The sequence below is a fragment of the Petromyzon marinus genome, unplaced genomic scaffold (genome assembly GCF_048934315.1).
Source record: "Petromyzon marinus isolate PM22_M1 ecotype Great Lakes invasive population unplaced genomic scaffold, UKy_Petmar_22M1.pri1.0 PM_Scaffold_53, whole genome shotgun sequence".
NCBI lineage: Eukaryota > Metazoa > Chordata > Hyperoartia > Petromyzontiformes > Petromyzontidae > Petromyzon > Petromyzon marinus.
In genome coordinates this window covers 490158-516798 of record NW_027423535.1, presented here as the reverse complement: position 1 = coordinate 516798, position 26641 = coordinate 490158, and the positions used below count along the sequence as shown (strand labels likewise).

Below are 26641 nucleotides of genomic sequence, written 5' to 3'. Positions count from 1 at the left end.
GCCACGGTGACTAGGAGATGTTAACTACCTCGCCTGCTATGCCTGTTGTATGCTATGCCTGCTTGGAGATTGCATGCCTCTTTCTCTTCGTGGTCGCTGGGATTGTTCTCCATATTTGGAATCAAAGTGCGTTAAGAGTATTTTACTGCTGCTACAAATGTACACGTAATTAATGATCCACTTCGTTGAGCTATTATTTGTGGCCAGGTCGCTTATTTAAAAAAAAGCTGTATATCTTAGTGGACTTTACCTGGTAAAATAAAAATAAAAGTTTAGTTTCAGTAGCCGGGGTTGAACCCAGCTTCTCAATGGTACCAGTCCAGCGCTGATCTTTGAGCAACCTGGCTACCTCTCTAATTGTCGACACGACGACTATGCGATGTGGCATTATTTCAAGCGGTTGGTGCATACGCATTTATTTATTTGGATGTGGCAATGCTAAAGTGAGTGGTGCAGTATTGATTAGCGCGCTAAACTGTGAACCCAGCGATATGTAGATTTGGAGGTTGGTTTACTCCAGATAAGAATGCAAATTACACCAACGACCGAGTTCAAACGGCTGGAAGTCGTGTGGGGCGCTGTTGCGCAATCTGTAGGTGGCAGGCTGTCTAAATCGCCCGGAGGGGTGATTCATTGCAGGGCTGCGCCACTATCTCTATGCAAGCAGTCGAGAATACATGACTGATAACGGCTTGCAAAAGTTCAGTAAACTATATTTGTGCAAAGTAAAAAACAATAGGCAATAAAGTGCATATAATCAGTACGTGCCGTGTTACCACATTGTATGTTAATTTACTTAAATAGCATCGTGCAAATATGTTCTCCTACAAACGAACTCTATTCTCATTGCCATGAACTAAAACGTAATCTTGTCAAGTTTAACAAAAGCTAGAAATCGCGAAGTTATAAACTAAAAATAACCTTTGGGATTTATTGTCAAGCAGAGGAATGTAACCTACATTCATCTGGGGGGGATGGGGGAGGAGTGCACGTTTAACCGCTCACCACCAACGCCTTCGTGCTGTTCCACGTTTCAGACACCATGGGACCAGCCCGACAACGCATCCACCAGAAAGACACAGAGCTTAACGTGTGCGTAACCACTATACGCGCCCAGCGAAGCGTAGACTTAAAAGGTTTGGATCGATCGTTAAGCGTTTGGTAAGTGACCTGTTGACCAAGACACTACCGTCCTCAGAAGGTGCAAGGGAATTCACAGTTTTATTTACCAGTTAAACTCAACTGTGCTCTTAGCTCTTGTTCATAGGCGAGCTGGTCACACGTAATGATAGCTGATGATCGCAGTAGCTGATATCACCACACGTGAGAATTTATAACAGCAGTCTAATCATCTGAACCAAGGAACCTGGATAAAAACCCAAGCTCCGACCACCACAGCGAGAGCACACGCCGACTCCAAAAGTATAACAGAGGCACCGCCAGGGTCCAGCATGACCTCCTGTGTACCGATCGAGGGAGATAGCATCTTCTCAGCGGCAAATAGCAGCGAAACATTGCCTTAACATTAAAATTATGGATTCACATCTCCAATACAATATTTTGGGGAAACTATCTGAACGTGGTGCTCTGGATGGATGACTGCTTCTTCTCCGTCTTGTTTTATTTATCCACACAATCTCAATGTAACTCTACATCTCTGTAAATAAACCACATTATACATATCAATCTAGCGTCCACGCAACGATCCCCTCCCCCTAGCCCACACACCCCCTCTTCCCCCCCCCTTGCCCCGCCCCCCGTTCTTACCTAGAAACCTCTTACCATGGCATCTCTCTCCCACTTCAGTAGAAAAAACTTCTTGCTGTTGGGTTTCCCACCTGATGATGATTGCTTGTGTTGCAATAGAAACGTCGTGATTTATTTTATTTTATACCTACGTGACTTTACCGAAAGAACCAAAGAGTATTATAAATATCTATAAATATTTGTTGGCATATATATCTGACCATCAGTGAACGTGAAATAAAACTCGTGTTCATAGCCCTGCACAAGTATTTGAGCCTTGGGACGCTAGTTCAACTCCCACTCATGGCCACCAACAATAGTGGTGATTATCTAAACCGGTTCTGGGCCTCCCCTAGGTCGACTCAGCCTCAAATGATAAAATGGTGCGGTAATGCAGTTTGACTTGGTGCTGGCCACCCACCTTGTGTGCTGTGCCTGCCGTTATTAGGTGCTCACTAACAGCTCCATAAGTCTATTAAAGCGATATGGGGAATCGTTTTCTGTGTTTGGTAGAGAAACCTTTCTAAAAACAAGATTTCCCATGTGGGTCGCTCGACCTCTAAATTAATCAGGCGTAAAAATGTGATTTGATCAACTTCTATGGTTAACGGGACAGTCTATATGTGGGTGATGTTTACATCCACGATAGCATGGTTGGCTAAGTGCAGTGCAAAATAAATTGAACATACAAACAACAACAGGACGTTTCCTTCATCTGACCACTGCTACATAGAAGCGACTTCTCTGTCCGTGGCCAGGAGCAGCTTCAAAGCCCCTACATTTACTTTAGCCGATGATATCACAAGTGATGTCCACCGTTGTTGTACAGCAGCCCTTTTGACTGCATTCCATTGTAATGAGAGGCTGCCCTGCTGCAATTAACTCGTCACCACACTTGCGATCTAGAGGTCGATCCTTAGGCCTGGCATTTGGAGCGACGCTGCAAGCTTCTTAAATCTCGCTGCCTCTGTCCACCCAGCTGCGTAAATGGATACAGCACAGTTGGTCGATCGGCAGGTCGCATGCGGTGGTGGGGTAAAGCGTGGGTAACTCCCACCTCTTCCAACAAGGGAAGCATCTTGCAGGGCTGCACCTTTACTGACGGCACCGTCATTGATAAACCACGACGTGCATGGGTCCACGTATGACATGCGAGTAGGGGGTCCACGTGCAGCGTGCGAGGATGCGAGGAAGGGATTCACGTGCAGCGTGTGAGTAGGGGGTCCACGAGCAGCGTGCGAGGTGGGGGTCCACGAGCAGCGTGCGAGGAGGGGGTCCACGAGCAGCGTGCGAGGAGGGGGTCCACGAGCAGCGTGCATGGAGGGGGGCCACTTGTGGCTTGTTAGGAGGGGGTCCAGGTGCGCCGTGAGTGGAAGGGGTTCATGTGCTGTGTGCGGGGAGGGGACCCACGTGCGGCGTGTGAGGAGGGGGTCCAGGGATCTGTTAGACAATCTCTCTAAGACGGCGCTGCTGAGCGTCATCGTCGTCTCCATCGTTGACGAATGCTTTGTTGTCTCGACCAACAGCACCCCTCTTTGACTGCTGGCCCGACGACGACGACTCCACGTAGGAGAGCACGTGCAGCAGCGTGAACAACCTGAACGGGGGCAGAGGGGGGGGGGGGGCACGGAGGGGAAGGGGGAGGGGCACGGGGCGCCACGGTGGCAAAATGTCAGGAGTTAATGGGACAGACCTAGGAGCCAATGGTTAACTGACTGAGATGACTGACAATGCACCAGCTGTGACCCCTACTGTGCCAAATTGTTGTGTTTAGCTGCCCGGTGCTCTGCTTATGGATGCGAGCATCGCTCCTCTGCCCTCCATTATTGCAGGTGGGCGACTGCCTCCAACTGCCAAGTAGCATCTCCTCAGGAGTGGCCGATCTTGAGACCGCTGGTACCAGTTATTGGCAAGTCCACTCATCTCTATATATCCTCTTGTACCATATCATTCCTTTTTTTTCCTAGCCCATGCCGTGCCCTTTTAGTCTGATCTATCCTTCCAAATAATAGCTGCTTTGCCATACAGTGGCTGGGCATGGGGGCTACATGACCCAGCCAACACAGCCACGCTTGTGAGAGGAGCTCACCAATGGGAATGTGTCTAGATCTTTTAAGAATCTGTGAGCTCCTGACACAATCCAGTCTGGTTAAACCCAGGATGCATTGTAGGCAGGGTGACCTGAATATTTCTAACCGGTGCAGATGTTACTTTAGACACCTCAACATCCTTCTCGAAAGAATAAAGAAGGGAAGATATCAATGTGGTCAAAGAAAATCCGGAGCTTCGCATGGAATGACAAACCAAGTAGTTTCCACCCAGTGTTACACAGCCGATGAAAAGATAATGCTGCCCGACTCTTTCGGAGTGAGACCTCGGCTGCGAAACCGGAGCTGATCATAAGCACACTGCCCACACTCACATAAAGGCAAAGACAAGGATCTCCTGGATAGCCTTAAGATACTGTTGGGGCAAGTGCTGTCAGCGAGTGGCACCTATGAAGGCCGGTACGGCACAAAGGGGGAGGTCCAGGACCATTTCAGATAATCGTTACTGTTGTTGGTCACTGAGTCGGCATGCACACACACCCCCTATGGCCACGCATGGGTCGAACCCCTCCCCTCCTCCTCACCTGTGGTACAGCATGGCCAGGAACTGGACAATGAGCATGCTGGAGAAGGTGATGAGGAACATGAAGGCGAGCGGCAGCACGTCGATGACCGTCCCCTCGTTCTTCGTGCTCGGGATCTGGATGTAGAGGTCGGCTCCCACGAACTGCAGTGCCAGGGTCGCCACCAGCCACAGTGCATTGATCATGAAGTAGACGAAAGTGCCCTGCACGTTGGGACAGACAGACCAGGCCTGATTTACATTGCATTGGCCGAGTGGCGGGGGGGATGACCCCGGGCTGTTTATGCGTTCATTTTTCTCCCCCACTGTCCACTCTCGACGCCAAATGGTCACTTCTGTTGTTATTGTTTTATTGTTCATGTATTTTACAAGATTAGCGGATTATTGGAACAATTAACAATTAATTCGTAGAAATAATAAGGCATAGGTAATTCAATGTCATTTAAATCTTCTTCTACCACATGCCAAGTATGGTAAGTACTCGCTTAACGCCTGCTGTTTGCACAACGCGTTGTCGCTGGAACGCAATTTTTCTGTTATCGAAGCATCTCCGGTACTCGCGATGACGCGTTGCCAGTGCCTTGTTTCTTATCTCTAAGAGTTCCTGCTTCACGCGTTTCCTGTGATCGTCATCTTCCTCCAGAGGCTTGAGGTAGTCACTGATCATGCTCTTCCAAAACTCGTCTTCCTCCTATACATTCCCATCCACGGGACAGAAGGTTCACTTTGTGCGATTGTCCAAATAACAACAACTTACTCCGATGAATAATATTAATATTGTAATAGTAATAGGTTTTACCCTTTTAACTGGCACAAAAACTGATACCTTTATTCAAGGCATCATGTTTGCAATAACCACAACACAAGCAATCAAAATGCAAACAAAAGAGACAACTCTGATAATATGCACTGTCCTTGAAATTGATTGGTCCACACCCGAGACGGCTTTTCTTAGAGCCTAGTCTCCACTGGTGTTAAATGCTCACCCCGAACCCTCAATACTCTGATAGTGCGCTGTTTTTGAGTTGTACGCCTTTTGGCGTCTTCTGGTCCAACACTGCAACACAAGCAATCATCATCAGCTGTGAAAACTACAGCAAGAAAATTTGAAAAAAGTGGCGGTTTTATTAACGTTAGCACCACGTAGAGCGATTTTACAGTTTGTTCAGATGGACGAGTCCATCTATGTTCAGAAAAGATGAGGGGGGAGACGAAAATAATGGATGCGGTCTGAAAGCCACCGTAAGCGTGAACAATCAATTAAGACCCGAAATGGTTTATCAGATCCTTCCAATGATTGCTAAGCCAGAATCCATCTTCTCGATTGGAATTGTCTCTATGTTTGTATACGTGGATAGCCTCATGAACGAATCTCTCATGGTAGCCAGATGGCTTGCAAAGAACGTCTGTCTTGGAGAAGTCAATGTCATGTGAGCCTACTGAATTATAAAAGTGATCTGCCACGGCCGAGGTATTGGTCCTACCGTGTTTTAGGTCTGCTTTGTGTTCACGAATGTCGTTTGGTTTCTCTAATGTAACTACTACCACAGATAATTTTGTTGTTTTATATTTTTATTATTTTATTGTTTCCCTTCTACGTGACTTTACCGAAAGAACCAAGAATATGAATCTCTGCAGTCACGAAGGCTTTAAATCAATATTAATATTAATGGTAATTTGTAATGCCCTATCACTGCACAGTTATTTGCTTTCGACGAGAGACATAGGGAGGGATTCAGAGACACAAGGAGGAATCACATATAGATGGGAAGGCAGCAGCAATGCACACCATGAGACGGTGCTACCAACAATTGCCCAAGCTCTGCAGTCCTCTGCATATAAATGTGTTCTCGGCCAATTAATGATTGTTCACATGTGGCAGAAAACCGGAGCAACCGGAGAAAATGCACGCGTGTGAGGGGGCAACATTACAACCTATACAGACGGAACAGGTGGATTCTACATTTGCTGTACCACCCGCTCCTGGCAAGCCAGGGTGCGGCTCCTTTCTGACGCCCACTGGAACTGAAATTCACGGCATCTTCTCAGTGTGTGATCCACCAACCACGTGTAGCACCAGCGTAGCCACCACCACCTCCAAGAATCATGACATCACTTCCTGTCCACTGTCCAGAATTGTTATCCAAATTGAACTGTCCTTGCACGAGATAAAAACTGCGAGTGGAACTCTCCCAGAACAATGCAGTGCTAAGGTACCTTTTTTTCAAAGTCTCAAAGCCACACATTAGAGGAACGCGCCACTTGTTTGATCGTCACAGAAAACGACACTCAGTCAACTGACGGCAATATTTGGACATCTGGCCAATGCGTTGAACAATTAAGCGAGACAGGCAGCCGGGGGAGGGGAATGATGACTTCTAAATTGATTGAGTTGCTTAGTACAAGAACCCCAACATTAATGTATAATCTTAAACGTAAACATCTCGATATTATTTTGATAGATTTATTTATTTCAGAATGAAGGGCCAAATTAGCTGCCAGGCAGTTTCCCGATATATTTTCTTCATTAAAGTTGGTTGTTATCTTCTGGGCACTTATACACGAACTAGGACATAGATCAAAGATCCCCGTGTAGTCTTAACAGACTGCTGGGGCACGTGCTGTTAGCGACCACCTCTGAAGGCCAGCACGGCACACGAGGAGGTGGGTGGCCAGCACCACGTCCGGCCACAATTGTCTCTTCAATTTGGGATATTTATACACTACACAAGGTACTCATTTGAGGCTGAGTCGACCTAGGAGAGACATAGGACCGGTTCAGATAATCGTCACTGGTGTTGGTGACTGAGCGGGAACCGAACTCAGGTCGCTCGTTTCTAAGCGCAGTGTGTTAACCACTGCGCCACTACTCCCTACAACGTATATGTAGCACACGTACAAAGACCGACACAGACATAAAAACACACAGACATAAAAACACACAGACACAAGGACGCACCTGATCGAGGCTGCACCTCTGGGTGATGGCGTAACCCTGAGGCAGGACGTTCTCAAACATGACCTGCATCTTCTGGTGGCGCTGCCACACGAGGTCATGGCGCCCTGCAAGGGACAAAGGAGGATAGCGATGTGCGGTGCACTCCCACAGAGGCTCGGGAAAAAAGTTTACTGTGACTCAGCGAAGAGAGCTGCGCAGACGGTAGTGATTATTCTCATCGTTAGGCTGGTTTAGCCTGCAACAAAGCCTGGCTGAGTCGCAAGGCTCTGTGTTCATGAGGGTCTTACCAAGTTACCATAGTAGAGGGGTGATGTTGCTGCTGAGTGCGGTCCAAATTAAGTGATTTGCAGTTATCTTTTTCAGAAGTGTAAAATTTTGGCCAATACCAATGACACATCGGAGGAAACTGGAGAAAAAGATGCCCATGCAGAACAGGGGGAGAGAATTCCTCAATCTCCCACGCTTCTACTGCAGCAGCAGCAGCAACATGCCCTCATTACAGAGTGCTTGCCACAAATGAATCACAATAGCTTGCTAATCTCGTCTAGGAGCATTAACCATCACCCACACTTCGTTCATCCATTCATCGAACAAAGACGGTCACCGCATCGCGTGATTTCAGATGCGCGGTCTTGTTTAACTGACAAGCAATGACTTCGCCTTTAATTTTCGATTTAAAGCTTTCGTGACTGCAGGGATTCATCTTCTTGGTTCTTTCGGTAAAGTCACGTAGAATGGAAATAAAATAATACAAATAAAACATAATAAAATAAAATTCTCACGACGTTTCGGCCACAACACAAGTAGCCTTCTTCAGGTGAAGGAACAGAACTGTCGGGACGACAGCGCTTCAATGAACGCTGCTAAGATTCGCAGCGTCTTTTAAGCTAGGTGGGAGAAGTAAAGCGCCTTGACAAAGGTGTTTACATATCAAACAGGATAATTTAGCATTGAAATAGCGGTGTTAAAGCGTTGGATCAGCAGGGTGTTAAAGTCAGAAATTGACTTGTAACTGGGAGATTAGCATGATGTTAATGTGAGGGATTAACATGTGACTGGTCACGGAAATAGCTATGTTAAAGTCGAAGTTTATATATCAACAGAGGCATTTAGTATATGGACGCTAAAGGACTGCAACTACCCAACTATCATACAATAAACCAATGTGAAAAAACTAAGTATAAACTACATCAATGTTATCAATAAACTCTATATACTCTCCAATCAGCTGAGCTACTAACAATAAGTCGTTATACTAGCCCATCTATGTTCAGAAAAGATGAGGGGGGAGACGAAAATAATGGATGCGGTCTGAAAGCCACCGTAAGCGTGAACAATCAATTAAGACCCGAAATGGTTTATCAAATCCTTCCAATGATTTCTAAGCCAGAATCCATCTTCTCGGTTTAAATTGTCTCTGTGTTTGTATATGTGGATAGCCTCATGAACGAATCTCTCATGGTAGCCAGATGGCTTGCAAAGAACCTCTGTCTTGGAGAAGTCAATGTCATGTGAGCCTACTGAATTATAACAGTGTTCTGCCACGGCCGAGGTATTGGTACTACCGTGTTTTAGGTCTGCTTTGTGTCCACGAATGTCGTTTGGTTTCTCTAATGTAACTACTACCACAGATAATTTTGTTGTTTTATATTTCTATTATTTTATTGTTTCCCTTCTACGTGACTTTATCGAAAGAACCAAGAATATGAATCCCTGCAGTCACGAAGGCTTTAAATCAAAATGTATATTTATGGTAATTTGTAATGCCCGATCACTGCACAGTTATTTGCTCGCTTTCGACGAGAGACATAGGGAGGGATTCAGATACACGAGGAGGAATCACATATAGATGGGAAGACAGCAGCAATGCACACCATGAGACAGTGCTACCAAAAATTGCCCAAGCTCTGCAGTCCTCTGCATAAAAATGTGTTCTCGGCCAATTAATGATTGTTCACATGTGGCAGAAAACCGGAGCAACCGGAGAAAATGCACGCGTGTGAGGGGGCAACATTATATCCTATACAGACGGAACAAGTGGATTCTACATTTGCTGTACCACCCGCTCCTGGCAAGCCAGGGTGCGGCTCCTTTCTGACGCCCACTGGAACTGAAATTCACGGCATCTTCTCAGTGTGTGATCCACCAACCACGTGTAGCACCAGCGTAGCCACCACCACCTCCAAGAATCATGACATCACTTCCTGTCCACTGTCCAGAATTGTTATCCAAATTGCACTGTCCTTGCACGAGATAAAAACTGCGAGTGGAACTCTCCCAGAACAATGCAGTGCTAAGGTACCTTTTTTTCAAAGTCTCAAAGCCACACATTAGAGGAACGCGCCACTTGTTTGATCGTCACAGAAAACGACACTCAGTCAACTGACGGCAATATTTGGACATCTGGCCAATGCGTTGAACAATTAAGCGAGACAGGCAGCCGGGGGAGGGGAATGATGACTTCTAAATTAATTGAGTTGCTTAGTACAAGAACCCCAACATTAATGTAAAATCTTAAACGTAAACATCTCGATATTATTTTGATAGATTTATATATTTCAGTAGGAAGGGCCCAATTAGCTGCCAGGCAGTTTCCCGATATATTTTCTTCATTAAAGTTGGTTGTTATCTTCTGGGCACTTATACACGAACTTGGACAAAGATCAAAGATCCCCCGTGTAGTCTTAACAGACTGCTGGGGCACGTGCTGTTAGCGACCACCTCTGAAGGCCAGCACGGCACACGAGGAGGTGGGTGGCCAGCACCACGTCCGGCCACCTTTGTCTCTTCAATTTGGGATATTTATACACTACACCAGGTACTCATTTGAGGCTGAGTCGACCTAGGAGAGACATAGGACCGGTTCAGATAATCGTCACTGGTGTTGGTAACTGAGCGGGAATCGAACTCAGGTCGCTCGTTTCTAAGCGCAGTGTGTTAACCACTGCGCCACTACTCCCCACAACGTATATGTAGCACACGTACAAAGACCGACACAGACATAAAAACACAGACATAAAGACACACAGACACAAGGACGCACCTGATCGAGGCTGCACCTCTGCGTGATGGCGTAACCCTGAGGCAGGACATTCTCAAACATGACCTGCATCTTCTGGTGGCGCTGCCACACGAGGTCATGGCGCCCTGCAAGGGACAAAGGAGGATAGCGATGTGCGGTGCACTCCCACAGAGGCTCGGGAAAAAAGTTTACCGTGACTCAGCGAAGAGAGCTGTGCAGACAGTAGTGATTATTCTCATCGTTAGGCTGGTTTAGCCTGCAACAAAACCTGGCTGAGTCGCAAGGCTCTGTGTTCATGAGGGTCTTACCAAGTTACCATAGTAGAGGGGTGATGTTGCTGCTGAGTGCGGTCCAAATTAAGTGATTTGCAGTTATCTTTTTCAGAAGTGTAAAATTTTGGCCAATACCAATGACACATCGGAGGAAACTGGAGAAAAAGATGCCCATGCAGAACAGGGGGAGAGAATTCCTCAATCTCCCACGCTTCTACTGCAGCAGCAGCAACATGCCCTCATTACAGAATGCTTGCCACAAATGAATCACAATAGCTTGCTAATCTCGTCTAGGAGCATTAACCATCACCCACACTTCGTTCATCCATTCATCGAACAAAGACGGTCACCGCATCGCGTGATTTCAGATGCGCGGTCTTGTTTAACTGACAAGCAATTACTTCGCCTTTAATTTTCGATTTAAAGCTTTCGTGACTGCAGGGATTCATCTTCTTGGTTCTTTCGGTAAGGTCACGTAGAATGGAAATAAAATAATACAAATAAAACATAATAAAATAAAATTCTCACGACGTTTCGGCCACAACACAAGTAGCCTTCTTCAGGTGAAGGAACAGAACTGTCGGGACGACAGCGCTTCAATGAACGCTGCTAAGATTCACAACGTCTTTTAAGCTAGATGGGAGAAGTAAAGCGCCTTGACAAAGGTGTTTACATATCAAACAGGATAATTTAGCATTGAAATAGCGGTGTTAAAGCGTTGGATCAGCAGGGTGTTAAAGTCAGAAATTGGCTTGTAACTGGGAGATTAGCATGATGTTAATGTGAGGGATTAGCATGTGACTGGTCACGGAAATAGCTATGTTAAAGTCGAAGTTTATATATCAACAGAGGCATTTAGTATATGGACGCTAAAGGACTGCAACTACCCAACTATCATACAATAAACCAATGTGATAAAACTAAGTATAAACTACATCAATATAACAAATGTACTCAATATATTCTTCAATAAGTTGAGCTATTAACATAAAGTAACTGGGTATACACTACACTATATAATGAATACCATATAGTAAACTAATAAAAAACTAAAATATAAACTACATCAGTGTTATCAATAAACTCTATATACTCTCCAAACAGCTGAGCTACTAACAATAAGTCGTTATACATTACAATGCCATATGGCGAAAAAATGGGTGGCGGTTTTTTCTTTTCAACGTTAGCACCACGGAAAGCGACGAGCTTTGTTCAGACGGACGAGTCCATCTATGCTCGGAACGAAGAAGGGGGGAGAAACAGCCACGATGGGCTGCTCTGTTCTGTGTTGCGTTACAACTATGTTATAAACTAGACTACAATACATTGCAATGTTATACCTTCCAATCTAAACTACATTGTATAATATCGTATACAGCCCAATGTAAGCTCTAACATTATGCATTATATTGATATGTCTCCAACTAAACTTTTTTCTACATTACACGACTATACACCGTAATATACACTGCCATAGACAAACCCACCATTAAATTATACAATGCGTTACTATACACTACCCTATACTTTAGACTGTAAAAAAGACTTGTAATATTACACTATGTATTATTCTACCAACCCTACTGTATACCACACTGCTGTATATTCACTATACAATTATGATACCATATATTGCCTTATGAATTATGTTAAACATTACAATGTTATACTATTTATTATACAACATGCTATACCTTTGACCGTTGTGTGAACGGTATTTAGAGGCAATGCCAGGGAATGAAGGATGTCATTCCTGACTTACAGTAACCCGGGGTTTACAAATTGAGTTGTACCTGCGGTGATTGCTATATCGGGGAGACAAAGCGACATGTCTCTGACCGAATTCGCGAGCACAAATCAGATTTGAAACACGGCAAAACGAATTCTTCTGCCGTAGCTGATCATTGTTACAATGCTGTGGGTGATCACGATACAATTTTCTCCGATACCAAGGTTCTTTGCAAACCCACGGGTTTTTATCAGAGATTTTCTCACGAGGCAATCCAGATCTACAAACACAGACACAATTTCAACCGAGAAGATGGCTTCAAATTAAGCAACCATTGGAAAGATGTTCTAAATCGAACCAAACGTTAAAGGAATTTTTAATAGTACAGTATATTCATTCAATTAGTGGCATCCCAAACTCTCACGGTGGTGCTAATGTATCTTTGATTCTATTTGCGAGCTTGCACAGCTTTACATTTTTATGCAAATTCCTTTGTCAAGGCGTTTTTTCTGTTTACCCACTCACAGCTTAAAGGAGGCGACCTGCGCTTGAATTTTTTCACTCCAACGCTGTCCTCCGGACAGGTTGGTCCCTTCACCTTATGAAGGCCACTTGTGTTTGGTCGAAACGTCGTGATTTTTGTTATTTTATTTTTTTACCTACGTGACTTTACCCAATAGAACCAAAGAGTATGGATCCTTGCAGTCACGAAAGCTTTAAATCTAGAATTGGTGTTAGTCAGCCTGTGGTCTGCCTTAGCTCAGCATGGCACGTGCCAGCTCATGCCCACTGCTATCTTCTCCTGGCAGATTTCATGGCCATCTATTTATTTATTGTTTGCGAGCCAGCTGGTCAGGAAGGTTGGACGATTACCAAGGTTGGCGATGTGTTGGATTATTACATCGGCGAGTCGTGAGAGATGGCGACGACTTGGGGGGAGGCCTTCATCCCGCAGTGTATGGACCACGGCTGTTAATAATGATATTGATTTTGTTTTCACTTAACAATTCTATAGGATTTGCGTAATTTACTCCGAAGTCTTTGCAGTATTTTGGTATTTCATTTGAGTTATGTAAAGTTAAACTTACATTACTAGCGGTGGTAGTGGTCTTTCTCAGACCACTTCATGATATACTAATCCTGCTCCATGTCCACTCGGTATTGCTGTGGTGGATGCGTGTTGATTTAATTACAATCCTTCCACCGTGCTTACGTGTGTGTTTATTTAACTTTATTTAAACATCCCGAGTAGTTGTGGTAGCAACGGCGCTCTGTGATTCACAATAAAGGTGTTTGGGTTAGATCACGTAAGTATAAATGTGTCATAACCCTCCTCCATCCGACACAGCCAGTAAGCTTGATTTGGAGCTTTCATGACTGAAGGAATTACTTTTTGCTTCTTTCGGTAAAGTCATGTAGAAACAAAAGAAATTAAATAATAGAATACGACGTTTCGATTGCAACACAAGCAATCATCATCAGGTACGAATGAATGAGAAAAAACAAACCTGGTCAACTTAGAAATATAATGCAATACAACGTAATCAACCCTACCTGGTTGATTACACTCTTCCAAAGATTGCTAAATTTGAGAGACAAAACACGGACACGGAGACACATATACAGACACGTCAGCAGAGAGAGACACACACATAGGCACACAGAGAAACATGGCCTCTGTGTCGAGGACTTAAATAGAGAGAGAGGGCGGCAGAGAGAGAGGGGGGCAGAGAGAGAGGGGGGTAGATAAATTAGCACGTCAATGAAAGCTTTGGAGCTTTCGTGACTGCAGGAAATACTAAAGAGAACATGGAGACACAGAGAAAATCAACTGAATAAAAAAACTTAGTAAAATTTGGGAAAGTATTGCAATGCAACACAGAGAGTCGGTCAACACACAATTAACGCATAGCCTGGTTGATTACGTTCTTCCAAAGATTACTAAATTAGAAGTTAAGTGTAAAATTTGAGAAAGAGACAAGACAAACACGGAGACACAAAGACAGACACATGCAGAGAGAGACAACACATTTACAATTTGAATACGAGGTTTTGCTGGTAATTGCATTCAGCATTATCGGGCGATTTCACAAATCGTACTCGAATTGTAAATGTTGTAGATTTACTCTCCAATACACGGGTGGGCTGAAGTAGTCATTAATTGGCGCATTTTGTTTAAGTGACAAACCTGACTGGCTGTGTAGGGAGGTAGAGGGTTACTAAACATTTATACGTATGCGAACTAACACAAAAACCTTTATTATGAATAATATTGCTTGCAAAAGCCTACGTGTTAAACTGGCGTTCTGTTAGTCTGCTGAAACAGCGTGTGCACTGAGGGTGAATCTTGCGTGAGGATTGCATCAGGGACACCCTAGGCCACTGCATTTGCATGTTTTCCAATTACTTCAACGATAACCTGATGGGAATTAATTGTTGAATGCTTAATTCCGACCTGCAACGGTTGTGCGTAATCTGATTGGGTTGAGTGCCATTTTACTGCAGGACTTTAACAGAGGCGAAGGCGTTCAAGGTGCTGAAGTTAATACGCCGAACAATAAAAAGCCGAGCAATAAAACGTGCGGGGCGGGCATGCGGTTCGCACAGTTAAATTGTGTGGCACGACCAGGAAGTGGGGGTGGGGGGGGCGTTGATTTCCCCACCCAGAATGCGAAAGCAACAAAATCAGATCCGATCCGAACGTTAATCACTGTCGCGGGTTTCACATTTCCATAACTTGTAAACAATTAACACATTCCTGTGGAGGGAGCTGGTAGGAACGTTGGGTTGCTCGGTCAATGGCCAGGGTCAACGGCGGCGTGGTGTATTCCGCAAATATGCCCGACTGTGAGGGCGGCCAGAAGCCGGCGTGAGTAGGTTTAACGTTGAGTTGTATAAGGGCACCACGGGGTGACCAGCCCCTCCCCACACAGCCCCACCCCTCCCACCACCCAGCCCCACCCTCCCCTCCCCACCCAGCCCCTCCCCACCCAGCCCCTCCCTACCCTCCCCTCTCCACCCAGCCCCACCCCTCCCACGTGGACAGACATCCACAGACATACACAATTAATCCCCTGCCTCCTGTGAGAATTAATCCCGGTTGGGCTTCCAGTCCATATAAGGGCACCACGGGGTGACCAGCCCCTCCCCACCCAGCCCCTCCCCACCCTCCCCACCCAGCCCCTCCCCACCCTCCCCACCCAGCCCCTCCCTACCATCCCTTCTCCACCCAGCCGCACCCCTCCCACGTGGACAGACATCCACAGACATGCACAATTAATCCCCTGCCTCCTGTGAATTAATCCTGGTTGGGCTTCCAGTGCACTACGTTTCCTACCAGTAAAATCACGCTGTACACGTCTGCCATCCACACGCACCCATTCTCAAGCGCTGTCCAGGCTCGGCGCTGCTGATATCTGGTGGCATCCCGCACCAAAGACAAAGATCCCCTGTGTAGCCTTAATAGACTGTTGGAACAAGTGCTGTTCACAAGAAGCGCCTATGAAGGCCAGCACGGCACGCCGAGGGGGTGGGTGGCCAGCACCATGCCCGGCCGCCTTTGTCTCCCCAGCGGCGACATTTAAACATCGTACCAAGTTATAATTTGAGGCTGAGTTGACCTAGGGGAGCCGCTGTACGGGTTCAGACAATCGTCACTGGTGTTGACCTTGAGCGAGAATCGAACTTGGGTCGCCAGGTTCATAGCGCAGTGCACTAACCACTGCACCACCACTCTGCACCACACACGCGCGCATCCTACACCACACACACATCCTGCACTACACACATCCTGCACCACACAAGCATCCTGCACTACACACATCCTGCACCACACAAGCATCCGGCACTACACACATCCTGCACTACACACATCCTGCACCACACACATCCATCCTGCACTACACACATCCTGCACCACACAAGCATCCTGCACCACACAAGCATCCTGCACCACACACACACATCCTGCACCACACACATCCTGCACCACACAAGCATCCTGCACCACACACACACATCCTGCACCACACACACACATCCTGCACCACACACACACATACTGCACCACACACACACATCCTGCACCACACAAGCATCCTGCACCACACACACACATCCTGCACCACACACACACATCCTGCACCACACACACACATCCTGCACCACACACACACATCCTGCACCACACACACACATCCTGCACCACACACACACACATCCTGCACCACACATCCTGCACCACACACACACATCCTGCACCACACACACACATCCTGCACCACACACACACACACATCCTGCACCACACACACACACCCTGCACCACCACACACACCACAGCTGTCTGCGCACCCACGCCCGTCGGGTGAATTCTCCCGCAGGCGGCGCCAACGGTGGAGTCCCTCGTGAGTCGGTCGACCAGCATGGAGAGCGCCGAGGGGTAGAAGTCCGTGTCTCCGTCCAAGGCCAGCACGTAGGCGTTGCGCTTCTTCCTCTGCGGGGGTGAACGGGGAGTAGTGGCATGGAGACAGATCAGCAACAGCGGTGGCATTACAGCCGTGACCTCGTACAGAGCAAGCAAAGCAACCCGCTCACTTAGCTCCTCAACCCCAACGCTCTTTCTCCTACCTCTAACAACCAAACACACAACGTATGCATGCTGTATGCAAGGAGGATGTGTCCCCCAATATTCAAATATGCTCAAAATGCCCCCCCCAATGTATTGCTATAAAATAAATTTCTGTTTATATGATTGTAGTTATGGTTGTACTTTATTAATCCCTGATCTCTGCCATTACATACAATGAAACAAGAAAAGGTAAATAAGAAAAACAGAGCATTGGAATACAATACACTATTAGACATTATTGTAAAAAAAGTCCTATGTGTTAGTGAATATTTTTTTATATATTTTAGGCAGGAAATGGCAGGAAACGAGTATTCAAATTAAGATTTATTTTTTTTCTGGGGGAGACCCCCTGGAAGAATTAGTCCCCCCAATGTTGACTCCATGGCTACGGCCTTAGCTGTATGTATATTGTATGTATGTATAACTTCTTTCGCATCGTATGTAGCCAACCATGTTCGTCAGGAAAGGATACAAACTAAACACAAACTGCATTTCACAGAAATGAGTGTTCAAATAGATTATTTAAAAGTGCATAGCTCCAGTGGATTCCTAATAACAACCACGCGGGTGGAGAGATCATTTCTATCTGCAGCGCTACAACCTCTGGAAACAACCTCCCTGAAGCGGTGCGCACACTCGACTCCATCGTCACTTCATTAAGTGACAACTCAACAGCAACAACGCGGCTCTTTTCGCTTGCGTACACCAACAACTAACTCCGGTCATCCTCGCAGCAGCGGCTTTGGGCGAGCCATCGAACAAAGATGGGCACTGCATCTCGCGCTTTCAGATGCGCTTCTACGGTTGTCTGGAACGCTCTTCCTTCCGATATTAGGAAGCAACTGGAGGTTTGCACTTTTAAATAATCAATTAGATTGGAAACTACATTCTCTAGAACTGCTTTTTGTGTTTGGTTTGTTGTCCTGCCCCCACACCTCCGATTAGCACGGTTGGCTACGTACAGTGTGAAAGAAGTTAAACATAAATACAACTACATTTCAGCCGCAAACCTATTTTACACTTCTATTTTAAACAACTGTAATAAGTGTATATTTTTTTCTTTTTGTATAGAAAGTTATATTGCTATTGTAGTGACCTATATTGGGTCACTACGGCGTTTAGCGCCAGTTACTGACAAAATAGGGGAACTGTGCGTGTTAGAGCCTCTCTCTGGCACCAGAGTATGTTTGGCATGGAAGGGCGCCCTACGGGGCATGTTTCTGGTGACTATCAGAGAAAGGGCAGTTGAGGACGTGACAGTCTAGGTAAACCCGAGAGGGCACGTGACCAGGACAGGATAATGAGGGGGGCCAAAAGGTGGCGAGAGGGACACGTGATATTAGGCCCAGAACCTTCTGGTAATATCCAGAAGGGTGCGTGGCCGAGGGCGGAGCCAGGCCACGCTCAGGGGCATAAAAGGGAGGTCCCGAGAGCCGATCCAGGCTGTCTGTTGGAATGGAACGCGTCGGTGCTACGCCTCTTCGATCCTCGGTCGTCGGTCTTTACGCTCGGCATCGTGGGTCAGGCAGTGTGTTACTTACTGACCCGGTTATGTAGTTACCCCGTTGTGGTCTAGTTACCCGTTGTCGTCTAGTTAACCTGCTGTATGTTTATGTAGTTACCCTGTTGGGGTGTAAGAATAAACGTGTTGCCTCCGAGTTCAAGTGTGTGCCTCCGTGGAACCCACTACACTATTTTGAGTATCAACGTGATGATGGCGCGTTGAGTGACAGATTGTGCCAGAAAGGCAACCAAAGATTAACTTCTAAATGTGCCGACTCTGCGTGCAGAGACACGCATAGTGCACGCTATGACTGGGCCTCGACCCAGAGGGAAAGGGCCTGAGAGAGAGAGAGACCCTCTAACAAACGAAACAATTTAAATTTACTAGGCAAGACCCACTGAGCAATTAGCTCTTTTCAGAAGCGACCTGGCTATCATAAATAATAGCTCAACAAAGTGGATTATCACTTGGATATTTATAGCAGCCAAATACACGAAATGCGTGATGTTGATTCTAAATGTGGAGGGGAAAACCGGAGGACCCAGAGATATATCCATGCGGCCAAGGGGAGAGAGACACGTAAACTTAAAATATGCAGGCATCAGGGTCGGGATCGAACGCAGTGCCTCCTGCATACCAAGCGAGGTAGTTAAAATCTCGCCATGGCGGCACCCTAGCAGGGTGTATTTGGCCTACACTTCCACACTGCTCCCACGTCTTGGGAGAAGTATAATTGGGTAGGCCCTGCACGTTCCCTGGATGGGCAGCTTGCGTGCGGTTCGCGTGCGGTGGGGTAGAGTGCGAATACTCACACTCTACCCCACCGCATGTAGAACTGCCCATCCACGGAATGTGCAGGGCCTACCCATTTATACTGCTAAGTTGAAAGTGGCCTCCCCTATGTCGGCTTAGCCTTAAATGAGTAAACATTAGCACTGGTGAGACAAAGACGGATGGGCGTGGTGTTGGACACACGACCCGCTCGCATGTCATCCCACCCTTAACAGGTGCTCGCTAACAGCACTTGCCTCAACAGTCTGCTAATGGATATATGAGGCGTCGTTGTCTTTGCAGTTTACAAAATCCTTACCTCTACCCATTCCTCTTGTTCATCTTTCTTAACTGTGTGGATCTTGCGGTAGATCTTCCAGCCAAGGAGGTAGTACAAGTACATCACCTGTACAGAACACGTCAAGGGGTTTAATAACAACAATCACCATCAGCAGCAGCAGCAGCAGCCGTGATTGATCCACTACTGGATTAAGACCTACCCAAGTCGTCGCGATGTTTCATGAGATCCTGAGTCGTTATCCACCCAGAACCTCTATTACCGACTGATTCCATCGCTCCATCTCCCCAGTGGTCACCTCTCCGCAATGAGTTCCATTCTTTGGCTGCCGCTCCGTTATTATTCTCGACCCAATGGCCATGACAGCGCGTGCTGTTCAAGTGTAACTCAACAGCGCCACCAACCTTCCCCCCCCCCCAGTCGTGGATAGAAGGCAATAGAACAACACGCAAATGAGCATCGGCGTGAGATTGCTGTGATACATCGATAACAACCCTGGTGCAGTCATCATCATCGTCATAGCACTCAACGGGTAACACCACGGAACACCAAATTAATCGAGTCGGGGAACACTCGGTCACGGACAACACTGCTGTGTGCAACTCGTTTACAGCACTTGCCCCAAAAAGCCTGCTGAGCCTATATGGGGTATCTTCGTCTCTATGGTGTGCACTGATTCGCACGTGAAACGAATTTTTAATCATCACGTGATTTAATTTCAATATGAGAGCATGACTCTCGAGGTAGCATACAGATGGCTTCAATAGATGTGAGCTATTGCCATCTGCTTCTTACGGCTGATGCTGATGTCGACTCGTAGAGCGAGCTGTAAATTTACATCGAGGTGGTTGACGATCCAGATGATTGCGTCAGGAGTAGCGGAGTGGCGAATCATCGCTGCTGTGATGATGCCTCTCCCTTCATTCGTGTTGTGAATCGGGTGTTGAGTCGTTGTGTGTTCAGTCGCTCTGTTCCAGGTGGTGACCACTGTCGATATTAGGAATGCACCGAAGCTGTGCACTTTTAACTCTAGATTGGATACTAATTTATTTAGAACTGCTTTTTGTGTTTATTTATTTGTATCTTTCTCTATACCACCAATTAGCATGGTTGGTGAGGTACAGTGCGATAGAAGTTCAGCATACATACGTATCGTCGCCGGACACTGACCGGAGATATTTACTTTTCCAATTGTGCATAATCGTCATCGTCATGTAGAAGCACATCAGATGTTGCTGTTGCTACTATGCTCTAAGTGTGGATGCGGTTGTAGGGTTTGTGGCCCAATGAGATTTGGGGCGGAAGATCTGAAGCCCAGGGATGCAACAAATACCTGGGACAAGCACTTGCGGTGGCGGATCATCGCCTTGTCTTTGAGGTGCACGCACAGCGAGTTGCCGTGCGGGAGTTTGTAGGAGAGTCGCGCTCCGTACGGCGTCTGAGTCCTCTCCATTGAGGGCGCCTCTTGTGGAATCTTCGAGTTTTTCTCAAAATACATTCACATCAGCAGCAGCAGCGCAAGCGACAGAAAAGACATGCCCCAATTACTATGTTCCATTGCTGCTACTGCTGTCATATCTGGGATGAAGTCCCCAGTTGCCACCTCACTGCTGCACTCGCAATTTTTTTTATTTTGATTATTTTGCTGCTATAAATTTCCACATGATAAGCCACTTCGTTACGCTATCATTTGCGGCCAGTGCGCTTCTAAAAAAAAAGATTATACCTCAGTGGGTCTTACCTGGTAAAAAAAAGAATAGTTTCGTTTTATTTGTGATCTGCTAACCTGTCCTATACTTTGCACTCCTATCGTGTTGTTTGTTGAGGTAACGGTCTGACCCGCCCCTGCTGGACATCTGTGAAATAGAGCTTTTAGCTCATCGAATTCCTCCTGCAGTATAAATACATATTCTGATTCGGAATTGAGTAAAGCAGCAGCAGTCGTGGGTGACTGATGATCCAGCACTCAAAGATTATTTCCCAGTCGTTTGCTCGCTCTCTGTCAGTCAGTCGCCTCCGTATCTCACTTCTATCGCTACTACTTCTACAACCATTGTTACTGTTCACACGAACTTCGCTGCTCGATTGCTCCACCCATGGCGAGGGCCTCGGTCGCCCAGACTGAGTCGTCTCGTTGCCCAAATTCTTACCAACGCACGAACAAAAGACAAAGATCCCCCCGTATAGCCTTCAACAGAGTGTTGGGGCAAGGGCTGTTAGCCAGTAGCACCCATGAAGGCCGGCCCGACACACAAGGGGGTGGGTGACCAGCACCACACCCGCCTGCTTTTATCTCCCCAGTGCTGCACCGTTTGTGTAAATTATGTTAAGCGCCTAGTCCGCTCTACAGCAAGGTTGGCTACGTATGGTGCAAAAAATAGTTCAACAGATGAGGTTTCTGCTCAATTCAACACGCGCGTGAACGTCCATCTATCACACCGCCCACCATAGTGTCTCTGTTTGCCGGCCAATTGTCAGTTTGTGCACCTTCGGATTTGCACTCAACAACGGTGATGGTGACGCAAGGAAGGCATTGCTAGCCCTGCGATCCGCACTCACGACGTTCATCTGCGTGACCATCACCAATCATCGTCATCGTTCACCATGATCTATTCACTTCTGAACGAAGGCATCGGCGCAACCTGTTGCCATCCTTCCCGTGGTCTCTCGCACCACGAGCTGAGCTTAACCACCCCGTGTCGTCCCGTGCTTTGTTATTACAAGGCCCGTGCCTCTATCCATCCATCCCTCCCTCCCTCAACCCACCCACCCACCCAGCTCATCGCTACCACAGAATAACATCCGGTGCACTGACCGGCACACTTCAGCGATGACGTCCGTGAGGCTGGTCACGAACTGGTTGACCACCATGCGATCTCCCTTCCTCTCGAAGGCGTCGTCGAAGTAGATGTGAGCCGAGAAGTCGTACGGTTCCCGCTTCACCGTCTTCCCCTCCTCCTCCTCATGATTATTCTCCTTCTCCCACTTCTTTTCCTCCTTTTCCTCCTTCTGCTTATTTTCCTCATTCTCTTTCTTCTTCTCTTCTTTATTTTTCTCCTTCTCCTCCTCCTTCTTCCCATCCTGCCCCTCCTTCCCCTCTTCTTCCTCCTTCTTATTCTCATTCTTCTCCATCTCCTCCTTTTTCTCATTCTTCTTCTTCCCTCCGCCGCGGGAACCGACGTTGAGATCCTTTGGCTCACTCCTGTCCAGCCTGGCAGCGGCAAGGGGGAAGGGTCGTTATTGTTATCCCGCCACACGCTCCCCATCGAGTCAAGGTCATGGTACAGCATCGCTCTCCTCTGCAATCGAGCGCTCTCCCAAGGTCTCCCGCCGAAACGTTTCCTACACCTTTCTCATCCCACTGATCACAGCAAACTTCCACCGCATCCTACTGAGTTCAACTCACAACGATCTCTACCCATCGCCAGCACCGGCTTCTGGATGAGTGCGTTTCTCTGTAGCTGTACCAGTCAGCAGCCGTCTGGAGCTCTCTCTGTATCTCCCACTGGTGCACACGCAGGAGCAACCAAGAAGCAGACTCTAACCCATCCAGGCTCTCACCTGCCCAGGCTCTCACCTGTCGACGCTCTCAATATTAGCATGCATCATAATAATTTTTGTTGCGGGAGCCCAGACGTGTTAACTCAAGAGAAGTTTACAGCTTGCACAATTCACAAACATCGTTCAATGGTCACATACAAAGACCGGTCCGCGTTAAACACGATCAGCTGATTAGTTGCGACGTTCGAAGGAGGGCAAATGTTCTCGAGGTTAGTAACGCGCTGCTCCATGTGAAGATGTCATATTTACGAGCATCCAAAGAAAATTGAAAATACACCGCCCACAAATACTGCACTGCGTGTAAGCGGTTAAATGTCCAAGGTCGAAATATGACGGTCGTATATGCGACATGGTAATATGGCATTGCTGTAGATTGTCCAAATAAGAGCCACAGTAATGTGGTTCTATTTTGTTTAACATTTTTTCACCGGCATATGCATTGCTGCATATATCACGATATATTTTTTTCAGGACACTTTAAACGTGCAGTTTAGATTAATATCCTCAAATCTCGTTGAGCTGAAGGGAGGGACGCGGTAGCGTGGTAGCCTGACTGGTGTGGTGCCCTGCAGAAATGAATGTACGTATGTGTGGTGGACTTATTTCACACCATACATACCCAACCAAGATAATCGAATGTGCAGGAGAACGACAACAATCTAAACACAAAAATAAATTCTGAAGAAATTAGTTGTCAATATTATTTAAAAGTAAATAGCTCCAGTTGTTTCCTAATATCGGAAGGAAGAGTGTTCCAGACGGCCGCAGAAGGGCATTTGAAAGTGTGCGGTGCCGTGACCACACCCCATCTGCATAATCGCGAGGGACCCCCACTGGCCCTTGGGATCCGGCCGCTTGATGGAATTGGGCGATAGGGAATACACCACCTCAGGATGGACGAGATGATCTTCGTCATCTCCTCCTTGGTCTCGTGCCACATGGTTGCGCACAACCCCTCTCTTGCTTGTGGTTGCTAGAGGATACAACGAGAAGATGAAATCATGTTCAGATTGAGAGAGGGAATCGCAGAGCGCGGTTCTCTGTTTTATGCATTGGGCATATTGTGGGATGGACATATTTCAGTCTGTAGAACAGAAGGGCAAACGTCACAAATCGTCATCATTATTAAATAAATTCAGAAAGAAAAAAATCCTGCTTTGATTACACTGCTCATACTTAACCTCTGACACTCAAAACACGAAACATAGACAAAGGCATCGATCAGACTAACACAAACTAAAAACAAAGATCGTCCATAGAGCCTTGAGAGACTGTTGGGGCAAGGGCTGTAAGCGACTAGCACCGATGAAGCGGGAAACGGGACTTGAGGGAGTTTATGGCCAGTCACACAGACACACACCTAGTCACACAAGACACACACCTTGTCACACAGACACCTAATCACACTTACACCTCGTCACATAAATACAGCAAACAAAAAAGTGCCCCTGTGTAGCCTGAACAAACTGTTGGGGCACGTGCTGATAGCGAGCACCTATGAAGGCCGGCACTGCACACAAGCGGGTGGGTGGCCAACACCACGCCCGGCCGCCTCCCCAGTGGTGATGTTTACACACCACACCAGTTACTAATTTGAGCAAGAGGAGGCCATGACCTATTCACACACACACCTACTCACAGAGACACCTAGTCACACACACACTTACTCACAGAGACACCTAGTCACACACACACACCTACTCACAGAGACACCTAGTCACACACACACACACCTACTCACAGAGACACCTAGTCACACACACACCTACTCACAGAGACACCTAGTCACACACACACTTACTCACAGAGACACCTAGTCACACACACACACCTACTCACAGAGACACCTAGTCACACACACACACCTACTCACAGAGACACCTAGTCACACACACACACCTACTCACAGAGACACCTAGTCACACACACACACCTACTCACAGAGACACCTAGTCACACACACACACACCTACTCACAGAGACACCTAGTCACACACACACACACACCTACTCACAGAGACACCTAGTCACACACACACCTACTCACAGAGACACCTATTCACACACACACACACCTACTCACAGAGACACCTAGTCACACACACACACCTAGTCACAGAGACACCTATTCACACACACCTACTCACAGAGACACCTAGTCACACACACACACACACCTACTCACAGAGACACCTAGTCACACACACACACACCTACTCACAGAGACACCTAGTCACACACACACACACACCTACTCACAGAGACACCTAGTCACACACACACCTACTCACAGAGACACCTATTCACACACACACACACCTACTCACAGAGACACCTAGTCACACACACACACCTAGTCACAGAGACACCTATTCACACACACCTACTCACAGAGACACCTAGTCACACACACACACCTACTCACAGAGACACCTAGTCACACACACACACACACCTACTCACAGAGACACCTATTCACACACACACACACCTACTCACAGAGACACCTAGTCACACACACACACCTAGTCACAGAGACACCTATTCACACACACCTACTCACAGAGACACCTAGTCACACACACACACCTACTCACAGAGACACCTAGTCACACACACCTACTCACAGAGACACCTAGTCACACACACACACACCTACTCACAGAGACACCTAGTCACACACACACACCTAGTCACAGAGACACCTATTCACACACACCTACTCACAGAGACACCTAGTCACACACACACACACCTACTCACAGAGACACCTAGTCACACACACACACACCTACTCACAGAGACACCTAGTCACACACACACACCTAGTCACAGAGACACCTAGTCACACACACACACCTACTCACAGAGACACCTAGTCACACACACACATCTACTCACAGAGACACCTAGTCACACACACACACACACCTACTCACAGAGACACCTAGTCACACACACACACACCTACTCACAGAGACACCTAGTCACACACACACACCTACTCACAGAGACACCTAGTCACACACACACCTACTCACAGAGACACCTATTCACACACACACACACACACCTACTCACAGAGACACCTATTCACACACACACACAGTCACACACACACCTACTCACAGAGACACCTATTCACACACACACACACCTACTCACAGAGACACCTAGTCACACACACACACCTAGTCACAGAGACACCTATTCACACACACCTAGTCACAGAGACACCTATTCACACACACCTACTCACAGAGACACCTAGTCACACACACACACACACCTACTCACAGAGACACCTAGTCTCACACACACACACACCTACTCACAGAGACACCTAGTCACACACACACACCTAGTCACAGAGACACCTAGTCACACACACCTACTCACAGAGACACCTAGTCACACACACACACCTACTCACAGAGACACCTAGTCACACACACACACCTACTCACAGAGACACCTAGTCACACACACACACACCTACTCACAGAGACACCTAGTCA

At 46.9% G+C, this 26641-nt stretch overlaps 1 protein-coding gene across 3 annotated transcripts; it reads right to left on the bottom strand.

The window, feature by feature from the left end:
• Positions 1-1754: 1754 nt before the first annotated feature.
• LOC142923455 (chitin synthase chs-2-like) lies at positions 1755-22313 on the bottom strand. Of its 3 annotated transcripts, none has more exons than XM_076064581.1 (7): positions 20896-22313; positions 19584-19670; positions 16713-16854; positions 10380-10483; positions 7337-7440; positions 4379-5068; positions 1755-3343 (listed from the first exon to the last, which is right to left on the bottom strand). In XM_076064581.1, the coding sequence occupies exons 1-6, from the start codon at positions 21058-21060 to the stop codon at positions 5041-5043; spliced, it is 630 nt and encodes a 209-aa protein (XP_075920696.1). In that variant the 5' UTR covers positions 21061-22313; the 3' UTR covers positions 1755-3343; positions 4379-5040. The 3 variants fall into 3 exon arrangements, with proteins under 3 accessions (XP_075920696.1, XP_075920699.1, XP_075920698.1); XM_076064584.1 differs by having other exon boundaries at positions 4379-4581; XM_076064583.1 differs by lacking the exon at positions 1755-3343 and having other exon boundaries at positions 3387-5068.
• Between the last annotated feature and the right edge of the window lie 4328 nt (positions 22314-26641).

What these genes read in the sequence shown, in the direction of transcription:
- LOC142923455 (XM_076064581.1), bottom strand. Translation starts at nt 21,060, where the DNA reads ATGTATTTTGAGAAAAACTCGAAGATTCCACAAGAGGCGCCCTCAATG. An exon ending in ACCGCAAGTGCTTGTCCCAG is followed by an intron (nt 19,671 to 20,895) that starts GTATTTGTTGCA and finishes TGTTCTGTACAG; the next exon opens with GTGATGTACTTGTACTACCT. An exon ending in AGAGGTGCAGCCTCGATCAG is followed by an intron (nt 5,069 to 7,336) that starts GTGCGTCCTTGT and finishes GGGAATGTATAG; the next exon opens with GAGGAAGACGAGTTTTGGAA.